Consider the following 17,257-nt stretch of genomic DNA (forward strand, 5'->3'; position numbering starts at 1 on the left):
CCATTCACTATATGCGATGAGTGATTCGCTTAACCAGCAGCGAGTAACATGAAGATTTTAAGGTGTTTGTCAAAGCTTACCTGTAAGGCAGGTGTTGTGGAAAGTTCTCCTGTGCTGTCCGTTTTCGTTCCCCGACGTTGCGTCACCTTGAGCTCCTGTTCTCACGAGAGCTCGAGATTGTCACACACAAACGTGATTCATTCGTCGAGCTCAGCTGCTCCGCGTTGACCTGCACTGCAGCAGCTGCTGGCGGTTTTGGACGTGCGGACGAGGTTGGACACATTGTCAATGTTTGCTCCCTTTATGCAAACCTGCATCTGTGGGAAGTGTGGTTAACTCAACCTCAAGACCTAATTTGGTGATGCAATGTTCTTGTGCCACAAATGTTCCGTCGTTTTCTTTTTCCCTCTCCTGTGGTGGAAGGGAGGTGGAATGGTGATCAAATTCGTTTGTGGAATCAGATTATTAACGAGACACTCAATAAATGAACTTTAAGCTGTTAACTCAGTGTTGATGTAATTTTAAAATTAACCATTTGACAAATACTTGGAATATGACACATTCATGTCTAAACGTGCTTCTGCTATCCTTTTCCCACAGATCTCTGCTTTCCAATGAAGTGGAACACAAAAATCAGGAAGAGACTTCTCGATCCCCTTCCAGCTGGGATTCTGTGCTCGTCCTGCTCCAAGATTTTGAGCCGGTGTGAGTATGTAATAGGCCATGTTGGTAGTTGGCCCACTCGGGCTGGGCTTTTTCTGTGTACGAGGGGCCTTTGGTAAAGTGTACTTGGTCTTGTTAAGGCCACAAGTCATTTGATTTTGGAGCATAGAATGGTGACTTTGGGTTTGCTTGTTTAAACCATTAAAAAATTTTTTGGGTTAAACCATTAAAAAAAAAAAATCTCTATCTCTACTAACCTGATTTATTTTTCTATCGTGAACAAACAAGTGTAAGCAAATGTATTGATGAATTACAGATGGCCGCTGTACCTGTGTGTCGGTGCCTCAAATACCTGCTTTATGGCACACAGTTGTTTAATTTTGTTTCGAAGGTACACAGCATCGGGCCGCTTCTGGCAAAGCAAACGGAATGCATTTTACCCCAGACAAAGAATACAGACATTTTACACCAGACATTTTACACCAGACAAAGAATACAGACATTTTACACCAGACATTTTACACCAGACAAAGAATACAGACATTTTACACCAGACATTTTACACCAGACATTTTACGCCAGACATTTTACGCCAGACATTTTACGCCAGACATTTTACGCCAGACATTTTACACCAGACATTTTACGCCAGACATTTTACACCTGACATTTTACACCAGACAAAGAGTAAAGACATTATACACCAGACAAAGAGTAAAGACATTTTACACCAAACAAAGAGTAAAGACATTTTGCACCAGACAAAGAATACAGACATTTTACACCAGACATTTTACACCAGACATTTTACGCCAGACATTTTACGCCAGACATTTTACGCCAGACATTTTACGCCAGACATTTTACGCCAGACATTTTACACCTGACATTTTACACCAGACAAAGAGTAAAGACATTATACACCAGACAAAGAGTAAAGACATTTTACACCAAACAAAGAGTAAAAACATTTTGCACCAGACAAAGAGTAAAGACATTTTACACCAGACAAAGAGTAAAGACATTCTACACCAGACAAAGAGTAAAGACATTTTACACCAGACAAAGAGTAAAGACATTATACACCAGACAAAGAGTAAAGACATTTTACACCAAACAAAGAGTAAAGACATTTTACACCAGACATTTTACACCAGACATTTTACACCAGACATTTTACACCAGACATTTTACACCAGACAAAGAGTAAAGACATTTTACACCACACAAAGAGTAAAGACATTTTACACCAGACAAAGAGTAAAGACATTTTACACCAGACAAACAGTAAAGACATTTTACACCAGACAAAGAGTAAAGACATTTTACACCAGACAAAGAGTAAAGACATTTTACACCAGACATTTTACACCAGACCAGGAATGAATTTTGCATGCTTCGTATCACAATACTGTCATGGTAGACAGAAGGATACAACGATAGCTTACAACAGAGGGAAATCATGACCAACTCAAACCTTAACTTCATGATCACCAACATATTTTACTTTTCGTTCACTGAACCCTCACTTAAAATTAAATCCAACAAGTCAGGAGACGACGATGGTTCACGAGCGAGCGGTATTCAATGACAAAGGACGGACTATAACCAGGCCCGGACAGGCCAGGCCCGGAAATGTCAAAACGAAGGTTACTGACCTTGAAATGAGATAGAAAATAATGTATAATCAGTTATGAGGTTAGTTAGCTACACAATACCGAAAATTCAGTGAAAAATGAAATGAAAAAAAAAAGGGGGGGAAAAACAAAAAAATGAAAAATGAAGAATCGAGCTCTGTGGGGCTAGACACATGACATTGGCCTAACCAAATATCGAAACCCCTGTCAGATTTCACCAAACCCCTCGGAGAAGATGTAGCTTGAAATCGATTACCCCCTATAAAGACATCTTTTTCGGGCGTGGCTCCGCCCACAATGGGCGCAATACGCCCACTCTAGGCAGGACACAACTTGATCATGATATCGACCTCCCACCCAAGTTTCATCAAGACCGGATGATATCATCGGGTAGTTATGCTGCGGACAGACACGCACACAGACACACAGACAGACGCACACACATGTTGAATATAGTGGTCACTTGATAACTCGTGCACCAAAACACATTTGGCATTTGTGAGTTGTGTGTATACCCCTTATTATAGCAGTTCCTGCAACATCACCATAAATATGTATTGATTGCATTTATCAGCTGATGGCCCAGATGGTCATGGAATATGGATTTCAATAAGACTGAGAGTTTCTTCAGTTTATGTTTGTATAAATACAGTCTATCAAGACTCAATCACACCTCTCACCCGTAATTGGAGGGAACAACCAATCAGCTCTCACCTAATCGATTGTCCTATCCTCAGGTGGCTAGGGTCTTTATAATTAACTTGCAATCTCTTCTAGCCAATTTCCCGGTGTGTACCCCGGTTTAGAATAGGTACACCGTATCCCTGCGCATCGTAGGAGGCGACCAAGGGTTGGCGTCAGGAAGGGCATCCGGCCATAAAACTGCCTCAAACAGGGAACCATGATTGTCATGGGGCCCGCAAGGCTAACCCCCGCTCTAGTGGGGAAAATGGCCTTAAAACGATCATTCATTCATTCATTCTCTTCTAGCCAAAGAAAGCTACATAAGGCAACTATGAAAAGCTACACAATTGTTTTTTTGTTATTTTCATATTGACTACTATCGACATTGCATGTGGTGCATGCTTGGGAGACCCGGTGGTGCGCGTTTCTGTCTACGCTGTCGCTGACCAATCACCAACGAGTGATGAAACCATGATTTCCCTCTAATGGTGTCCACACTTTAACTGGTAATCACTGAGGTGGGGTCTGGATGGGATCATCAATGGCCAGTGTAGAATGGTGCTTGAGCCAGAGCTAATCATGCGTGTCGAGATGTACCATAGCTACCGGTGTTTGCATGTGCCCCTCGTGTGTTTCTATTCGTAGTACGGTCCAGCGGTACTCTTTGAAGGAACTCTGTGAGTTTGGGCATTTAATACGGGAGCTGTTTGTGCGAGCCGGATGCTATGCACTCGTTCTGCTCGAGTTGGAGGAGGCAAACTTTTCTTTGGCATGGGAGTTCAGTTCCGAACACAGGAACATCGGTTTCAGCGTCGTCTTTCGGGGCGATGAGGAGCGTGCCCTCGATCAGGCTCGGGTAAGAGATTTCCCCTCATGATGCTTCTTTTTTACAATGTCTAAGGCTCGAAATAGAGCTGCCACTCACACACACATGGACATACTGATGAGACAAACACTTAAAACAGCCACTGATCTTGGGGGAAGTGCCGTCTGGGTACCAGCGACGTCACAACAATGGCGCCACTTTTCTCACCACTCTAGCAGGGCTTTTTCCTCCTCACCAAACCCCATGGATGCCAACCAATGGGGATTGTCCATGCTCTATCCTTTTAAATGCTGAGCATCAAGTAAGGAAGCAACACGTGCCATTTTTAAAGTCTTTTTTTTTTTTTTTTCTTCTTTTTTTGTATACAAGATCGAGGCTCGTGAAAGAGCGAACATTAATCACACAGAAAGACAAACCGACACATAAAACATATAACATCGGGAGCGGTAGACAAGATGGGGAGAGAGGGGGAAGGACACAAACACAACATTTGAGAGCAGGGACCGAGAGACATGGAGACATCGAGAGATCTGAGAGAGGGCGAGGGCTTTGGGGGGGGGGGGGCATGGGAAGGGGGCGGTGGGAGAGGTATAAAACATATGGACACTGCCAGGACTTCCAGGAAAGAAGTTGGAATTTCAAACAAGGTGGATCTGGGGTGCATTAGCGGGGGTAGAAAAGATCAAGGTTTTGGATGGGGGAAGATAAGAGATGGTGGTGAACAGCTGTTTTAAAGACCTGGAGGGAGGAGTGGGATTGAAGGGAGTGAGGGAGTTTGTTCCAGAGGCGGGAGAAAAGAGGAATGAAAGAGTGAAGGTGAGCAGAGAGCCGAGATTTCGGCAGTTTAACCATCAGAGGGTTGCTGGCAGATCTTGTGCGACCTGTAGGAATATTTGGGGGACAGAGCACAGAGAGAGCTGGGGGTGCAAGGCCGGAGAGGAGTCGGTAGAAGACAGAAAGACCACCTACCTGCCTGCGGTGAGTGAGTGAAAGGCCCTCAGAGATAGCTTCATCGCGGGAGATTCCAATAATTCTCAAAGCTTTGGTTTCAACAGCGTGAAGCCGAGCTAGGTGTGAGGCAGGAGCACCGGCCCATAGGGGAGAACAGTATTCCATTGAGCTGCGGATGAAAGCCTTGTATGTGGTGAGGAGCTCAGGTGTGCCGAGGAAGGACTTCGCACGACGGAGGATGCCCAGTCGGCGACTGGCTTTGGAGGCCAGCTTGGAAATGTGGTTTTCCCAAGAAAGATCATGGCAGATAGTGAGACCCAAAATCTTGAGCGACAGAACTTCTTGGAGAGGATTGTTGAGAAAGTAGATGGAAAGTAGTCTTGGGTATGACTCGGCCTGGATTTGAAGCGCTGACCTCCTAGACTCAGAGCGGACCCTCGAAGAGTCTACGCCAACCATTACCCAACCGAGTGTGGTCCCCCATTGCTTCAAGTTTACAAAAAAAAACATTTTCAATGTTGTGACTAAAATCCAGCATGAAACCGCATGGGTAATTTTTATCTCACCTGGAACGAAGTTCAGTGGAGCTTATGCGATGGCGCGTCGTCCGTCCGTCAGTCCGTCCAGCCGTAAACACTTGAAACTTCTTCTCCGAAACCGCTGAAGGGATTGTGACCAAACTTGGCACAAATGGTGCTTGTTGTGGTGTGACTAAAGTTTGTTCACGGCATTTAAAATAAATCGGGGTTTAAGGGGGTTTACCGGGGGGTCAAAGTGGATCCAGGTTTTACCCCCCAAAATAGAAATTTGCTTTTTCCTCTGAAACTACACGCAGTATTTCGATGAAACTTGACCACGACCTTCATCCCCAATGATGTACCAAAGTTTGTTCACGGCACTAAGAAAATCGGTCTGATAGGTTATACGGGGGGTTAAAGTGGGTCCAGGTTTGACCCCCCCAAAATAGGTATTTGCTTTCTTCTCAGAAACTACACGATTTCGATGAAACTTCACCACAACCTTCACCACCCGTGATGTACCAATGTTTGTTCAAGGCATTAGAAAAATTGGGGCCTGAGGAGGTATATGGGGTTGGGGTAGGGGGGTTTGTCCCCCAAAATAGGGATTTTTTTGTTTGTTTGTTTAAAGTCTTATGATTGTGTTAGTATGATTCTCCATGCTGCCCTGTCCTCTAGCAACCATTGAAATTGGTTTAAAATACCTTTCGTCAGTGTAGTATACTGTTTATTCTACCAGGTGAGCACCATGGGTATTGTTTAATAATAATTGCTTGTCATTGTAAGCCAACATGTGTGACGTAACTTTGATGTCTGTAATATTAGTGTTTAAGGTGTTTAGTAAGGTGCGGATAATTTACCTCTTCTGACCCAATTTAAATTAGAATAATTATGGGAAGTAAAAAAAGGAAGTTGTTGATGGTTTTGTCCATGATTGGCATTATTGTAATAACAATAATAATAATAATAATAATAATAATTAGCAAACCATTTTTTGTTCAAAAATTGATGTAAAAAATAGGAAAAGTCCTCGCTTTTAGGCCATAGTCAGCAACAACTTTTGGTTAATGTATTTCCTTGTTTTCAGAATAAACAAACACCGCAAGATAACATCTTGACCATGTGGGTTATCGACTAGTCTAGCATGGTTAGAAGATTATCTTTTGAAAAAATGCTCTGTCACACTTTCCAGATTCGTCATGTTCAAACTTTATTTCTTATTATTAAAATTGTTTTTGCGTTTTGTTTTACTTTACCGAAATAAATTAAATAAACCATCAACATCTCAGGTCACTGCTGTCAGGGTTTCAGGATTGTCGGGTTCTTTTAGGGTCGGGAGTGTTTAAAACCATCAAATGTAACAGTAAATTTCTCAATGACATAAACTTTATCAGATTATCTGAAGTGTCTAAAACAACAACTTTGAATGGTCTATCCTTATTTGGTAAGAAGCGGACTTGATGCCTTTAGAATTGAGATTTAGAATCGAAGCAAGTTCCGAGCTGCCACTCTGCCCATGTTCACAACAATATCGGGGATGAGATGAGTGAATAAAAATTTTTGAGGAACTACTTCTTCTTTATTCTTTATTATTTTTGTTGATGCCATTTTGATTGAATATACCCAAAAGCATTTTACTTTTGCACAGATCACAATAATATTAGGAGATGACGGATAATTTGAACCGGATGCGATTTGGACATGGGCTCTCAACATCATGAGCTGTGTGCTCAGATGGGAACACCAAGCAGGGCAAGACCTGCTGGAAGATGCTTCATGTTGATTTTTAGCTCACCTGGAAAGTAGTTCTGGGGAGCTTGTGGGATGGCATGTCGTCCGTCCGTTTGTAAACATATGCAACTTCTTCCCCGAAACTGCTGATGAGATTGCGACCAAACGGCTAAAATGATACTTGGTATGTTGCAACTCGAGTTTGTTCACGGCATTAATAAAAAATTTGGGGTCTAACGCGGTCTACCTGGGGTCAAAGTGGGTCCAGGTTTGAACCCCCAAAATGGGACTACACACACGATTTCGATGAAACTTGGCCACAACCTTCATCACCCATGATGTACTAAAGCAGCATTTCCCAACCTGGGGGAAATTTACCCCTGGGGGGAAATTTTAGGATTCCAGGGGGGAAACTTGTAGGTTTGTATGTATGTGCAGGAATGTGTGGGTGTGTGTGTTGCTATATTTTAATGTTATTTTTTATGTTATTAAGCGAATAAATTTTGTGTTTTGGCTACTTTTTTTGCTTGTTCATATATATATATATATATATATATATATATATATAGAGGGGGGGGGGGGAGGAATCCGGATGGTTAAACTGGTTGAAGGGGGAAACGACAGAAAAAAGCTTTGGAACCACTGTACTAAAGTGTGTTCACGGCATAAAAAAGATAGGGCACAACGGGGTGTGTGTGAGAGGGGGTGTGGAGGGGTAGAGGGGGAGTTACCCCCAAAATACAATAGTTGTTTTCTTACTTCTCAGAAACTACGCACACAGTTCTGATGAAACGTGACCACAACCTTCATCACCTGTAATGTACCAACGTTTGTTCACGGCATTAAAAATAAATTTGGGATGAAGGGGGTCTACCGGGGGTCAAAGTGAATCTGGGTTTGACCCCCCTAAATAGGTATTTGCTTTTTCCTCAGAAACTACACACACGATTTCGATGAAACTTGACCACAACTTTCATCACCCGTGATGCACCAAAGTTTGTTCACGGCACTAAAAATATTGGGGACTAACAGAGTCTGTGGGGGGTTTGAGTAACTGTTGCCCCTGATCCAGGTGAGTTTCAGGATCTGTGGTCCTATTTTGTTTTAGGAGCATTGGAAAGAAACAAAGGAAATCATCAATTGGTTACCAAAGGTCTGTAAGAACAGTACTTTTTGGAGAGATGCTTAACGAGTTGACTTCGACTAGTGACACGATTTCTGTGTGTGGAGAAAAGTTCAGGATACAGTCGACAATCAATGGGTCTGTTCCATTTTTGTTCCTTTTGAGCAAATTTGTGAAATGTGTTGTTGTTGTGCATTTTTCCACTTGATGCTTTCTGCTTTTACGACTACAACAGGTGTATTAGAAGTGGAAATAAAAGTGCTGAGAAAGCTGTAGGTTCAGGTGACAGCACTTGTCACCTGGATTTTTATATTGAAGATTTGGCTCAAAAAGGTTATCCGTGTATTGTCGTTGATGTCACAAGATGGACTTGTGACCTCAGTGATTGTGAGAGTTTCTCCATCTATATGTGCTACAGATAAGGTTGTTACAGCTGTTGAACCACTTTCCCAGGTTTGTTAATGGAAACATGCAGATTAGGCCGGAGGCTGTGGTGACAAGGTCATGCGGTGTGATTTTGTGTGGTTTTTTTTTCTTGTATTACTCAGAAAGCCTGACTACGGTGATTGTGGTTTGGAATGCAGGTGCGGAGTTTTGTGGTTTAAGTTCTGGTTCTCACCACTGTCGAGACGTATTTCCTGTATTCGACTACAAGTTTGTGGCCACCTGCTTTCGGAATCTTCTTTGCCGGAGCAGTAATGAGATCAATAAATCGCTTTTGGTTTGCTCATTTCAGGTGTGCTGGAATTATCTGTGGGTAAATACCTTTCCACGAGTTGTGACACTGAAGTTTCAATATTTTCTCTCAATTATATGTGCTATTCTCAAACAGGATTTTCATTTCACGTTTACCTCTCAAATCCTGGGGATCTGGTTCAACTCTCGCGTCCAGAATTTACAAACTTTACAGAAAGGTTTCATCTCCGTCTTTACGCCGGTTCTTCAGATTTTTAACCCTTGCATGCAATGACATTTCTGCAATTACAAGAAGTAAACAATTTGGTGTAATCTATTGATAATTTACTTCGTTCGTTTAAAAAATGTTGAAAGGTTAGTGGTATTAATATATTACAAGTAAAATTTTAATATATACACAAAGAATTAAGTTAAGCACCCCTACACAACGAATTAAGGTAAGCACCCCCTAATATATATTCTTTGTGTATATGTATACATTGGCATATATTCTAAGGTATGTGAGATCAAATAATGATTGGTATGACATTAGCAATTATCCATTGATGAAATTGAGTGATCAAAGTGAAAAAAAGTGATTGGTTGAGTCAGTGATCCGATCACGTGGGTCCTACACACGTTATTGACGCAAAGATCGCTAGAGGTTTTCTCAGAACAATGACTGTACGTTAGAAAACATAAACGTCATCCACACTGTCCGTGATGGACCTATAGCTCCATACTTAAATTGAGGTGAAAATATGCCTAAAATTCCCAAAACATTTCACCTTAAATTATTCAGAATAAAATATTGAAAACGGCATGATTGTTATGTTTTTATGTGACCATAATATCACTTCTCCAGAAAATATAGCAATATCATGGGTATATTACACTGTTTTGACGACAACAAACTTGTAATGTGCGAGGTTGTAAAAAAACGGGGGGGGTGCTTAACTTAATTCTTTGTGTATATTACAAGTAAATCTATATATATAAAACACTGTTTGTGTGTGTGTAATGTTACCGATAGACTCCTAAACGGAGAGGCTCACGTGCTTGATATTTGGCATAGACATGGCCATTGAGCCTGGGAAGAACATGGCCGACCTAAAAAAAATTATTTCATAATATTTTTTTACCATATTTTTACCTCAGCGCATTTCAGCGAGGAATATTATGCACGGAATCTGACCGGTGGCAGAGCAGCGCGCTGATTCGCTCAGAGCGCTCACGTGATGTTCCTTGCCGCCATTAACTCAGTTACGCGTTCACACGTATTTCAGAGCGAAAAGCGATTGCGTTTTTTCACATTACAGCGAGGAACATTGCCATTCACACCACATAGGTTTTTCTTTCTTTCATCTTTACGAGATCCATATTTTTTATTCATATTTACCTCAGCGCATTTCAGCGAGGAATATTATACATGGAATCTGATCACGTGGCAGAGCAGTGCGCTGATTCGCTCAGAGCGATCACGTGATGCTCCTTGCCGCCATAAACTCAGTTACGCGTTCGCACGTAATTCACACGTTCAAAACAAACGAGATACGTGAAGCGAGTTGGTCGTGTCGTGCTAACCAAGATGGCGACACGGCGGCTTCACTTTTCACGGAGTATGAGCGTTCTATTTATTTTCAATTCAGTGCGCCCGACTCGCTCGCGTACTTGATTTGTGGCATAGACATGGCCATTGGGCCTTCACGGTGTAATTTGTGAGAGGCTTTTGTCCGAGTGAGCTTGAGTCGAGAGGGCGAATGTACGGGTTGGGAATGTACGGGTCTCCCTTCCCCCGCCCGGCAACGCCGGTACTGGAGGGCGTCACAGGATCGGTGAGTCTCCAAAATCCGCTTCGTGCTGTTGCGAAGATGCAGGACGATGTCGTGATTGTTGTGCTGCTCTCCGACCATGAGAACTGCAACGTCATTGTTGACTGGCCCTCCCCTTCCCTCTCCCTTCCCCCCTCCACCCTACCCCCTCCCCTTCTCCCCTCCCCTCCCTTTTTCCCCCTCCCCCTCCCTTTTCCCCCTCCTCCTCCCTTTTCCCCCTCCCCTCCCACCCTCCCCCTCCCCCTACCCCTCCCCCCTCCCCCCTTCCCCTCCCCCTCCCCCTCCCCCTACCCCTCCCTCTCCCCCCTCCCCCTCCCCCCTCCCCCTCCCCCCTCCCCCCTCCCACCTCCCACCCCTCTCCCCCTCCCCCCTCCCCTTCCCCCTCCCCTCTCCTCCCCTGCCCAGCAATGCCGGGTACTTCTGCTCGTTAAATATAATTGACAAAAATTAATTAATATAATAAATTTATATATTAATTATATATTAATTTATTATATTAATTAATGTTATTCTATTAATTAAATTTATATAAATTTATATTATAAATTTATATTTTATTATATAAATAAATTATTAATTTATTATTAATTAAAAAATTATTAATTTCAATTTAATTTATATTTTATGATATCAATTAATTTATATAAATTAATATATTATTATATTTAATTAATCAATATAATTAATTAATATATTACAAGTAAATTTTAATTAATATATTACAAGTAATTAATTACAAGAAGTAAACAATTTGGTGTAATCTATTGATAATTTACTTTGTTCGTTTAAAAAATGTTGAAAGGTTAGTGGTAACTCTATTACTGATAAATTAAAGCTTAAAATAGAGGTTTAACTTTAACTTGTGTAGTTACCCTACGCACGCGAAGCGAAAAGGGAGGTTAAGCAATTGGTCCGTCTTATCAGTTTATGATCGAGGAACAACTTATTTGGATTAAATGCTATATTTTCACCACGAATCTGAACATTAATCGGAAGACGAGTCTTTAATTTTAACGTTTAATGTACAGACACGTGGAAAAGTAAGTACACCCCATGTAAAGTTTTGACTTTTTCAACATATTTCAACATACAGCTATTTGATCTTCATTTCAACAATATTGATAGATAAAGGTGATATAATATAACAAATATCATGAAACATTTACATTTTGTAGTCCATTGTATAATTTAAATAAACATCAATGCAAATTTCGCATCTGGAAAAAGTAAGCACACCCTACATTTATCACTACTTCAAATACCTAAAATTAGAATCAGGTGCACCAGCTCAGGTGCAAATGATTAGAACATCGTTAGAGAGGATTTTGGAGGAACCTGTCTTATTTAAACCTCAGACATTTAGTTTGGTTTGCACTTTGTTGTTGAAGTGTACGGCGTCACCATGCCTAGATCAAAAGAGCTCTCTGAGGCCTGCAGAAAGAAGGTTATAGATGCCTACGAGTCTGGGAAGGAATTTAAAAGGATCTCCAAACAATTTGAAATCAATCATTCAACTGTCCGGAAGATCACCTGCAAGTGGAGAAGATTCCAAACAAATTCCAACTTGTTCAGGCCAGGCCACCCCAGGAAGTTCAGCCTGAGAGCAGACCGCAAGATGCTGAAATAAGTCTCTAAGAACCCCAGAATGTCATCACGGGACCTACAGTGACTTGTCACTGTTGATGTCAAAGTGCACGAGTCTACCATTAGGAAAAGGCTGCACAAATTTGATCTACATGGGAGGTGTGCCAGGAGGGAACCTTTGCTGTCCAGAAAGAACATCAGGGCAAGACTAAAGTTTGCCAATGAACACCGAGGCAAAGACCAGCACTTCTGGAACAATGTGCCCTGGACAGATGAGGTAGAGCTATTTGGCCACAGTACCAGAAGACATGTTTGGCGAAAACCAAAGACAGAATTTGACCACAAGAACCTGATACCAACTGTAAAGCATGGTGGTGGAAATATTATGATTTGGGGCAGCTTTGCTGCATCAGGGCCTGGGCAGCGCACCATCATAGAATCCACTATGAATTCTTCATTGTACCAGAGGGTGCTTGAGGATAATGTGAGGCCATCTGTCGGAAAGTTGAAGCTCAACCGAAGGTGGACCTTGCAACATGACAATGACCCTAAACATACCAGTAAATCCACCAAGGAATGGCTGAAAAGAAAGAAATGGAGGGTTCTGGAATGGCCAAGTCAAAGCCCGGATCTAAATCCCATCGAGATGTTGTGGGGGGATTTGAAACGAGCTGTGCATGCAAGAAACCCCTCAAACATCGCACAGCTGAGAGAATTCTGCATGGAGGAGTGGGAAAAAATTTCTCCCAGTCGATGTCAGAGACTGGTAGACAGTTATAAGAAACGCCTCCTTGAGGTTGTTTCTGCCAAAGGGGGCAATACCACCTATTAGAGCCAAGGGTGTACTTACTTTTTCCACATGCGAAATTTCCATTTATGTTTATTTAAATTATACAATGGACTACAAAATGTAAATGTTTCATGATATTTGTGATATTATATCACCTTTATCTATCAATATTGTTGAAATGAAGATCAAGTAGCTGTATGTTGAAATATGTTGAAAAAGTCAAAACTTTACACGGGGTGTACTTACTTTTTCATATTACTGTACTTTGCGTTGAATTTGTCTCGCACGCCAAATTCGTCAGAGGAGAGATAATGTTTTTACTCCGTCTGTCTGGCAGTGAAACAAAATTGAAAATCATTCCAAACAGGAAACCTACTGTTTTTTAGAGAGTTAGAATGGACACATACAACAGGCACGAATAACGAATGTAATGTGTTACAATTTGTGCCAGGAGTGTGCTACCATTTGTGCTATGGTTTCTGTGTGCTACAATTTGTGCTATGGTTTCTGTGTGCTACAATTTGTGCTATGGTTTCTGTGTGCTACAATTTGTGTTATGGTTTCTGTGTGTTATAATTTGTGTTATGGTTTCTGTGTGCTTCCATTTGTGCCAGGAGTAGCCCAAAGGGTTGGCAGGATTTTGAGACCGGTCGGGGTGAGGGCTAACTATCAACCTACAGTATGTACATCTTGAGACGTGCACTGACCAACGACAAAGACAAAAGATGAAAGAATGACCGCACAGGTGTGGTATACACCATTCCATGTGACTGTGGTGGAGAATACATCGGCGAGACCGGAAGAACCTTAGGCCAGCGCATTAATGAACACCAGAAGGCCTTCGAGTGTAATCACCCAGAAGGATCTGCTATTGCCAAGCATGGAATAATGGCGGCCATGTTCCTCTACAGGACAATGTGAATGTTCTGGCGGCATCCCTGAATCGTGCCAGGAGGGGAATACTGGAGGCCTGGCGCACTGGCCAAATGAGAGCACCGTTGACAGAGGAGACTGTGGCGTTACCACAGGCATACGGACCTCTCATTCATAAATACACCAGAGAGACACCGATGCCTGGAGGAGGACAAGGACAAAGTGGTACATAACCGACACAGGCGACAAGGATAACAAAACACAATACAATCTCAAACCGCTCAAACACACACAAAACACCCGCAACACAAGCTTGTCATGGGTCAATGGTCACAAGGTCTCGCAACACCGCTTTGTGATTGGTTGACATAATAGGCCCACCCCTTTGCCCAGGTATATTTGGGAGGAGGTAAACAAGGGAATTACTCTTGATAAATGCTGGTGGAGGCCCAGTGCACGCCAGGTTGCCGAAACGTTGAGATTTTAAGACAAAACTATAGGTTGGAGAACGATTTTTAAAAATCAGACTTTTTCCACCTTTATTTCCACCTTTCCACCAACATCATAACCCACAACTTCCAAGTGAAAAATAAATTCTACAAATTTCAGAAAATTAATTAAAATACCAAACTAGAATATCTTGGTTGGATAAGTGTATTGTTGTTGTCACATGCACACAGTGACCAGTCTTTGCCATAGAGGCCTGTAGCTCTTTCAAAGTTACCACCTCTTGGTGGCCTTTCTGATCAGTCTCCTTGATTGGTCATCCAGTTTGGAGGGACGTCCTGATCTGGGCAGGGTCTTGGTGGTACCATACTCCTTCCACTTGTTAATGATTGTCTTGACTGTGCTCCAAGGAATATTCAAGGCCTTTGAAATATTTTCATATCCATCCCCTGATCTGTGCCTTTCCACAACTTTATCCCGGAGATCTTTTGAAAGCTCCTTGGTGCTCATGGTTGAGTCTTTGCTGTGAAATGCACTACCCATCAGAGAAAACCTACAGGCACAGGTGATTTTATTCTGAAATAATCAGAATCTCTACAATTTAACACAGGTGATGATCAATCAACATTGTGTGTGATTTTGAAGGTGATTGGTTACACCTGGGCTAATTTACAATTGCTATTATAAAGGAGGTGGGGAGTGGGGGGAGGGGTTGGTGGACACTTATCCAACGGAGATATTCTCGTTTTGTATTTTTAATTAATTTTCTGAAATTTGTAGAATTTGTTTTTCACTTGGAAGTTGTGGGTTACGATATGTAAATAAAGGTGGAAAAAGTTCGATATAATGCATTTTAATTCTGGGCTATAAGGTAACAAAAGGTGAACATTTTGAAAGGGGGTGTAGACTTTCTATAGGCACTGTGCATACATAACCATATAACCTTAAGTATAATATATATATATATATATATATATATATATATATATATATATATATATATATATATATATATATATATATATATATTATATATATATATATTGTTGCGGATATGAGGACTGTATTTTTTTGATTGTGTGTATTATTATTATTGCTTGAGTCTGGCCCCTCCTGCCTCCAGTGTTGTGTAAAGGTCAAAGGGCGTTCCGGTAGTTAATTCCATAAAGCATCCATTGAAGGACACTATAAAACCCTTGTTCAGTAGCTTATATCTTTATTATGTGTTTTAGGGTAAGGCCTTGTCTTCCATTAAAATGACACTCCATTGCACCAAGTGAAATAGATAGATTCCCTTCATTCCCACTCCCACTGCCCCCTTCCCCTTCCCAGGTACCTCTCCCACTGCCCCCTTCCCACGCCCCCCCCAAAGCCCTCGCCCTCTCTCAGATCTCTCGATGTCTCCATGTCTCTCGGTCCCTGCTCTCAAATGTTGTGTTTGTGTCCTTCCCCCTCTCTCCCCATCTTGTCTACCGCTCCCTATGTTATATGTTTTATGTGTCGGTTTGTCTTTCTGTGTGATTAATGTTCGCTCTTTCACGAGCCTCGATATTGTATACAAAAAAAAAAAAAAAATTCCCATTCCCAAAAACCTCCATTCCCCCTTTCGTCATGGCCAAGCCTCAATTTGCCAATTACATCCCCTCCAAAGCCGCCATTGAACATGTGCTTGGGTCGGGGAAGAAAGGCGTGCCCGCCCGTCGTCATCAAGGGCGGAGCCAGAGGGTCGCGCGACCAACCATGGCCGAGGTGAGCACACCGATGGGCGTGTCTTGAAGGCCGGTGGCTTAATCGCCGGAGGCGGTATAAAAGCGCGGGCGCAAGAGTGATAAGGAGGGAGTCGTCAGAGCAAAGCTGCGTAGAGAGGTCCATGACAAGAGAGGTCCACGACAAAGAGAGGTCCATGACAAGGGGGTCCATGACAAGAGAGGTCCATGACAAGAGCAGAGCTGAGTTGTGTGGTTTTGGTCAGAGCGGGGGTTGCGTTGTGGTGGTCAGTTGTTGCGTTGGTTGCGTTGGGTTGTCGATGGTGAGGAGTGGTCGGACCAAGAAAGAGAAAGAGTTGTTGGACCAAGAGAGCATAGAGAACATCCAAGGAGAGGACATCCCAGAAAGCACAAAGCCTGTTGTAGTCCTGGAAAAGCACGCGACGTCCACAGCAGCAGCAGCAGCGGCGGCCACAGCAGCAACAACACTCAACAGCCGCTTGGGGCCTGGACGGCGGTTTTGAGCAGGGCCGCGAGGGAACGGCGGCTGCTAAACGCGCCGATCGTGCTGCACAATACAACTCCAAGCCATCCACCTCTGCCATTCCTATCATCATTCCCCGTGTGAGTCGTCTTCGTTTGTTCTGTCCTGGGTATTAATTAAGTTTGTATAAGCTAGTAATTTTCACTGTGTCTCTAAAAGCTTCTGTATATTATTTTCTTATCTTTCCTTCTCCTTGGTTATTTTGAGCCTGTACATAGTAAATAAATTTAGTAGTATTTTCAAACCTTTTTGCCTTCGTCTTCCTCTTCTTCATATCCGTGTCGTCTTTGTCTTTTCCCTCATTGAATAGCTGTGGCGCGATCTGGCCAACGTTCAGGGAATCGGGTTTAGTCGGGGAAAAACTGTTCGGCCGCGGCGCCTCCGCTCGGCAAACAACATCTTATCCGCGGACCGTAACAATATATATATATATATATATATATATATATATATATATATATATATATATATATATATATATATATGTATATATACAGAGTATATAACCACAGAGTGGCATACCGCTCATCAACCTGGCAATGCACGTTGCAGGTGCAGTGGTGCTAAGAGCACAGGCAATGGACTACCGAACAATGGAGAAATGTGATGTGGGCAGATGAATCGTCCTTCACTACGTTCTTAACAAACGGACAAATGCATGTGTGGCGCCAGC

General features: G+C 42.4%; 3 protein-coding genes across 4 annotated transcripts in view; 2 read left to right on the forward strand and 1 right to left on the reverse strand.

The window, feature by feature from the left end:
• Positions 1–17,257, forward strand: part of LOC137429002 (FYVE and coiled-coil domain-containing protein 1-like) — a 168,241-nt gene that overhangs the window by 138,969 nt on the left and 12,015 nt on the right. For both annotated transcript variants that reach the window (XR_013623915.1, XM_078780921.1), the window contains exons 2-3: positions 601–705; positions 3,630–3,840. Coding sequence is in view for 1 of the 2 variants with exons in the window: in XM_078780921.1 (XP_078637047.1) it covers positions 601–705; positions 3,630–3,840 (316 nt within the window). In the remaining variant the exon portion in view is untranslated. The remainder of the gene's footprint in view (positions 1–600; positions 706–3,629; positions 3,841–17,257) is intronic.
• LOC144892699 (uncharacterized) overlaps positions 1–17,257 on the forward strand; it is a 400,706-nt gene that overhangs the window by 85,147 nt on the left and 298,302 nt on the right. The gene's annotated exons all lie outside the window — the stretch shown is intronic.
• LOC137429314 (C-X-C chemokine receptor type 4-B-like) overlaps positions 1–17,257 on the reverse strand; it is a 43,616-nt gene that overhangs the window by 14,245 nt on the left and 12,114 nt on the right. The window contains exon 2 of the mRNA XM_068119269.2: positions 81–411. The gene's annotated coding sequence lies outside the window, so the exon portion shown is untranslated. The remainder of the gene's footprint in view (positions 1–80; positions 412–17,257) is intronic.

Source organism: Myxine glutinosa, chromosome 6, assembly GCF_964187855.1.
Source record: "Myxine glutinosa chromosome 6, kmMyxGlut1.1, whole genome shotgun sequence".
Taxonomy (NCBI): Eukaryota; Metazoa; Chordata; class Myxini; order Myxiniformes; family Myxinidae; genus Myxine; species Myxine glutinosa.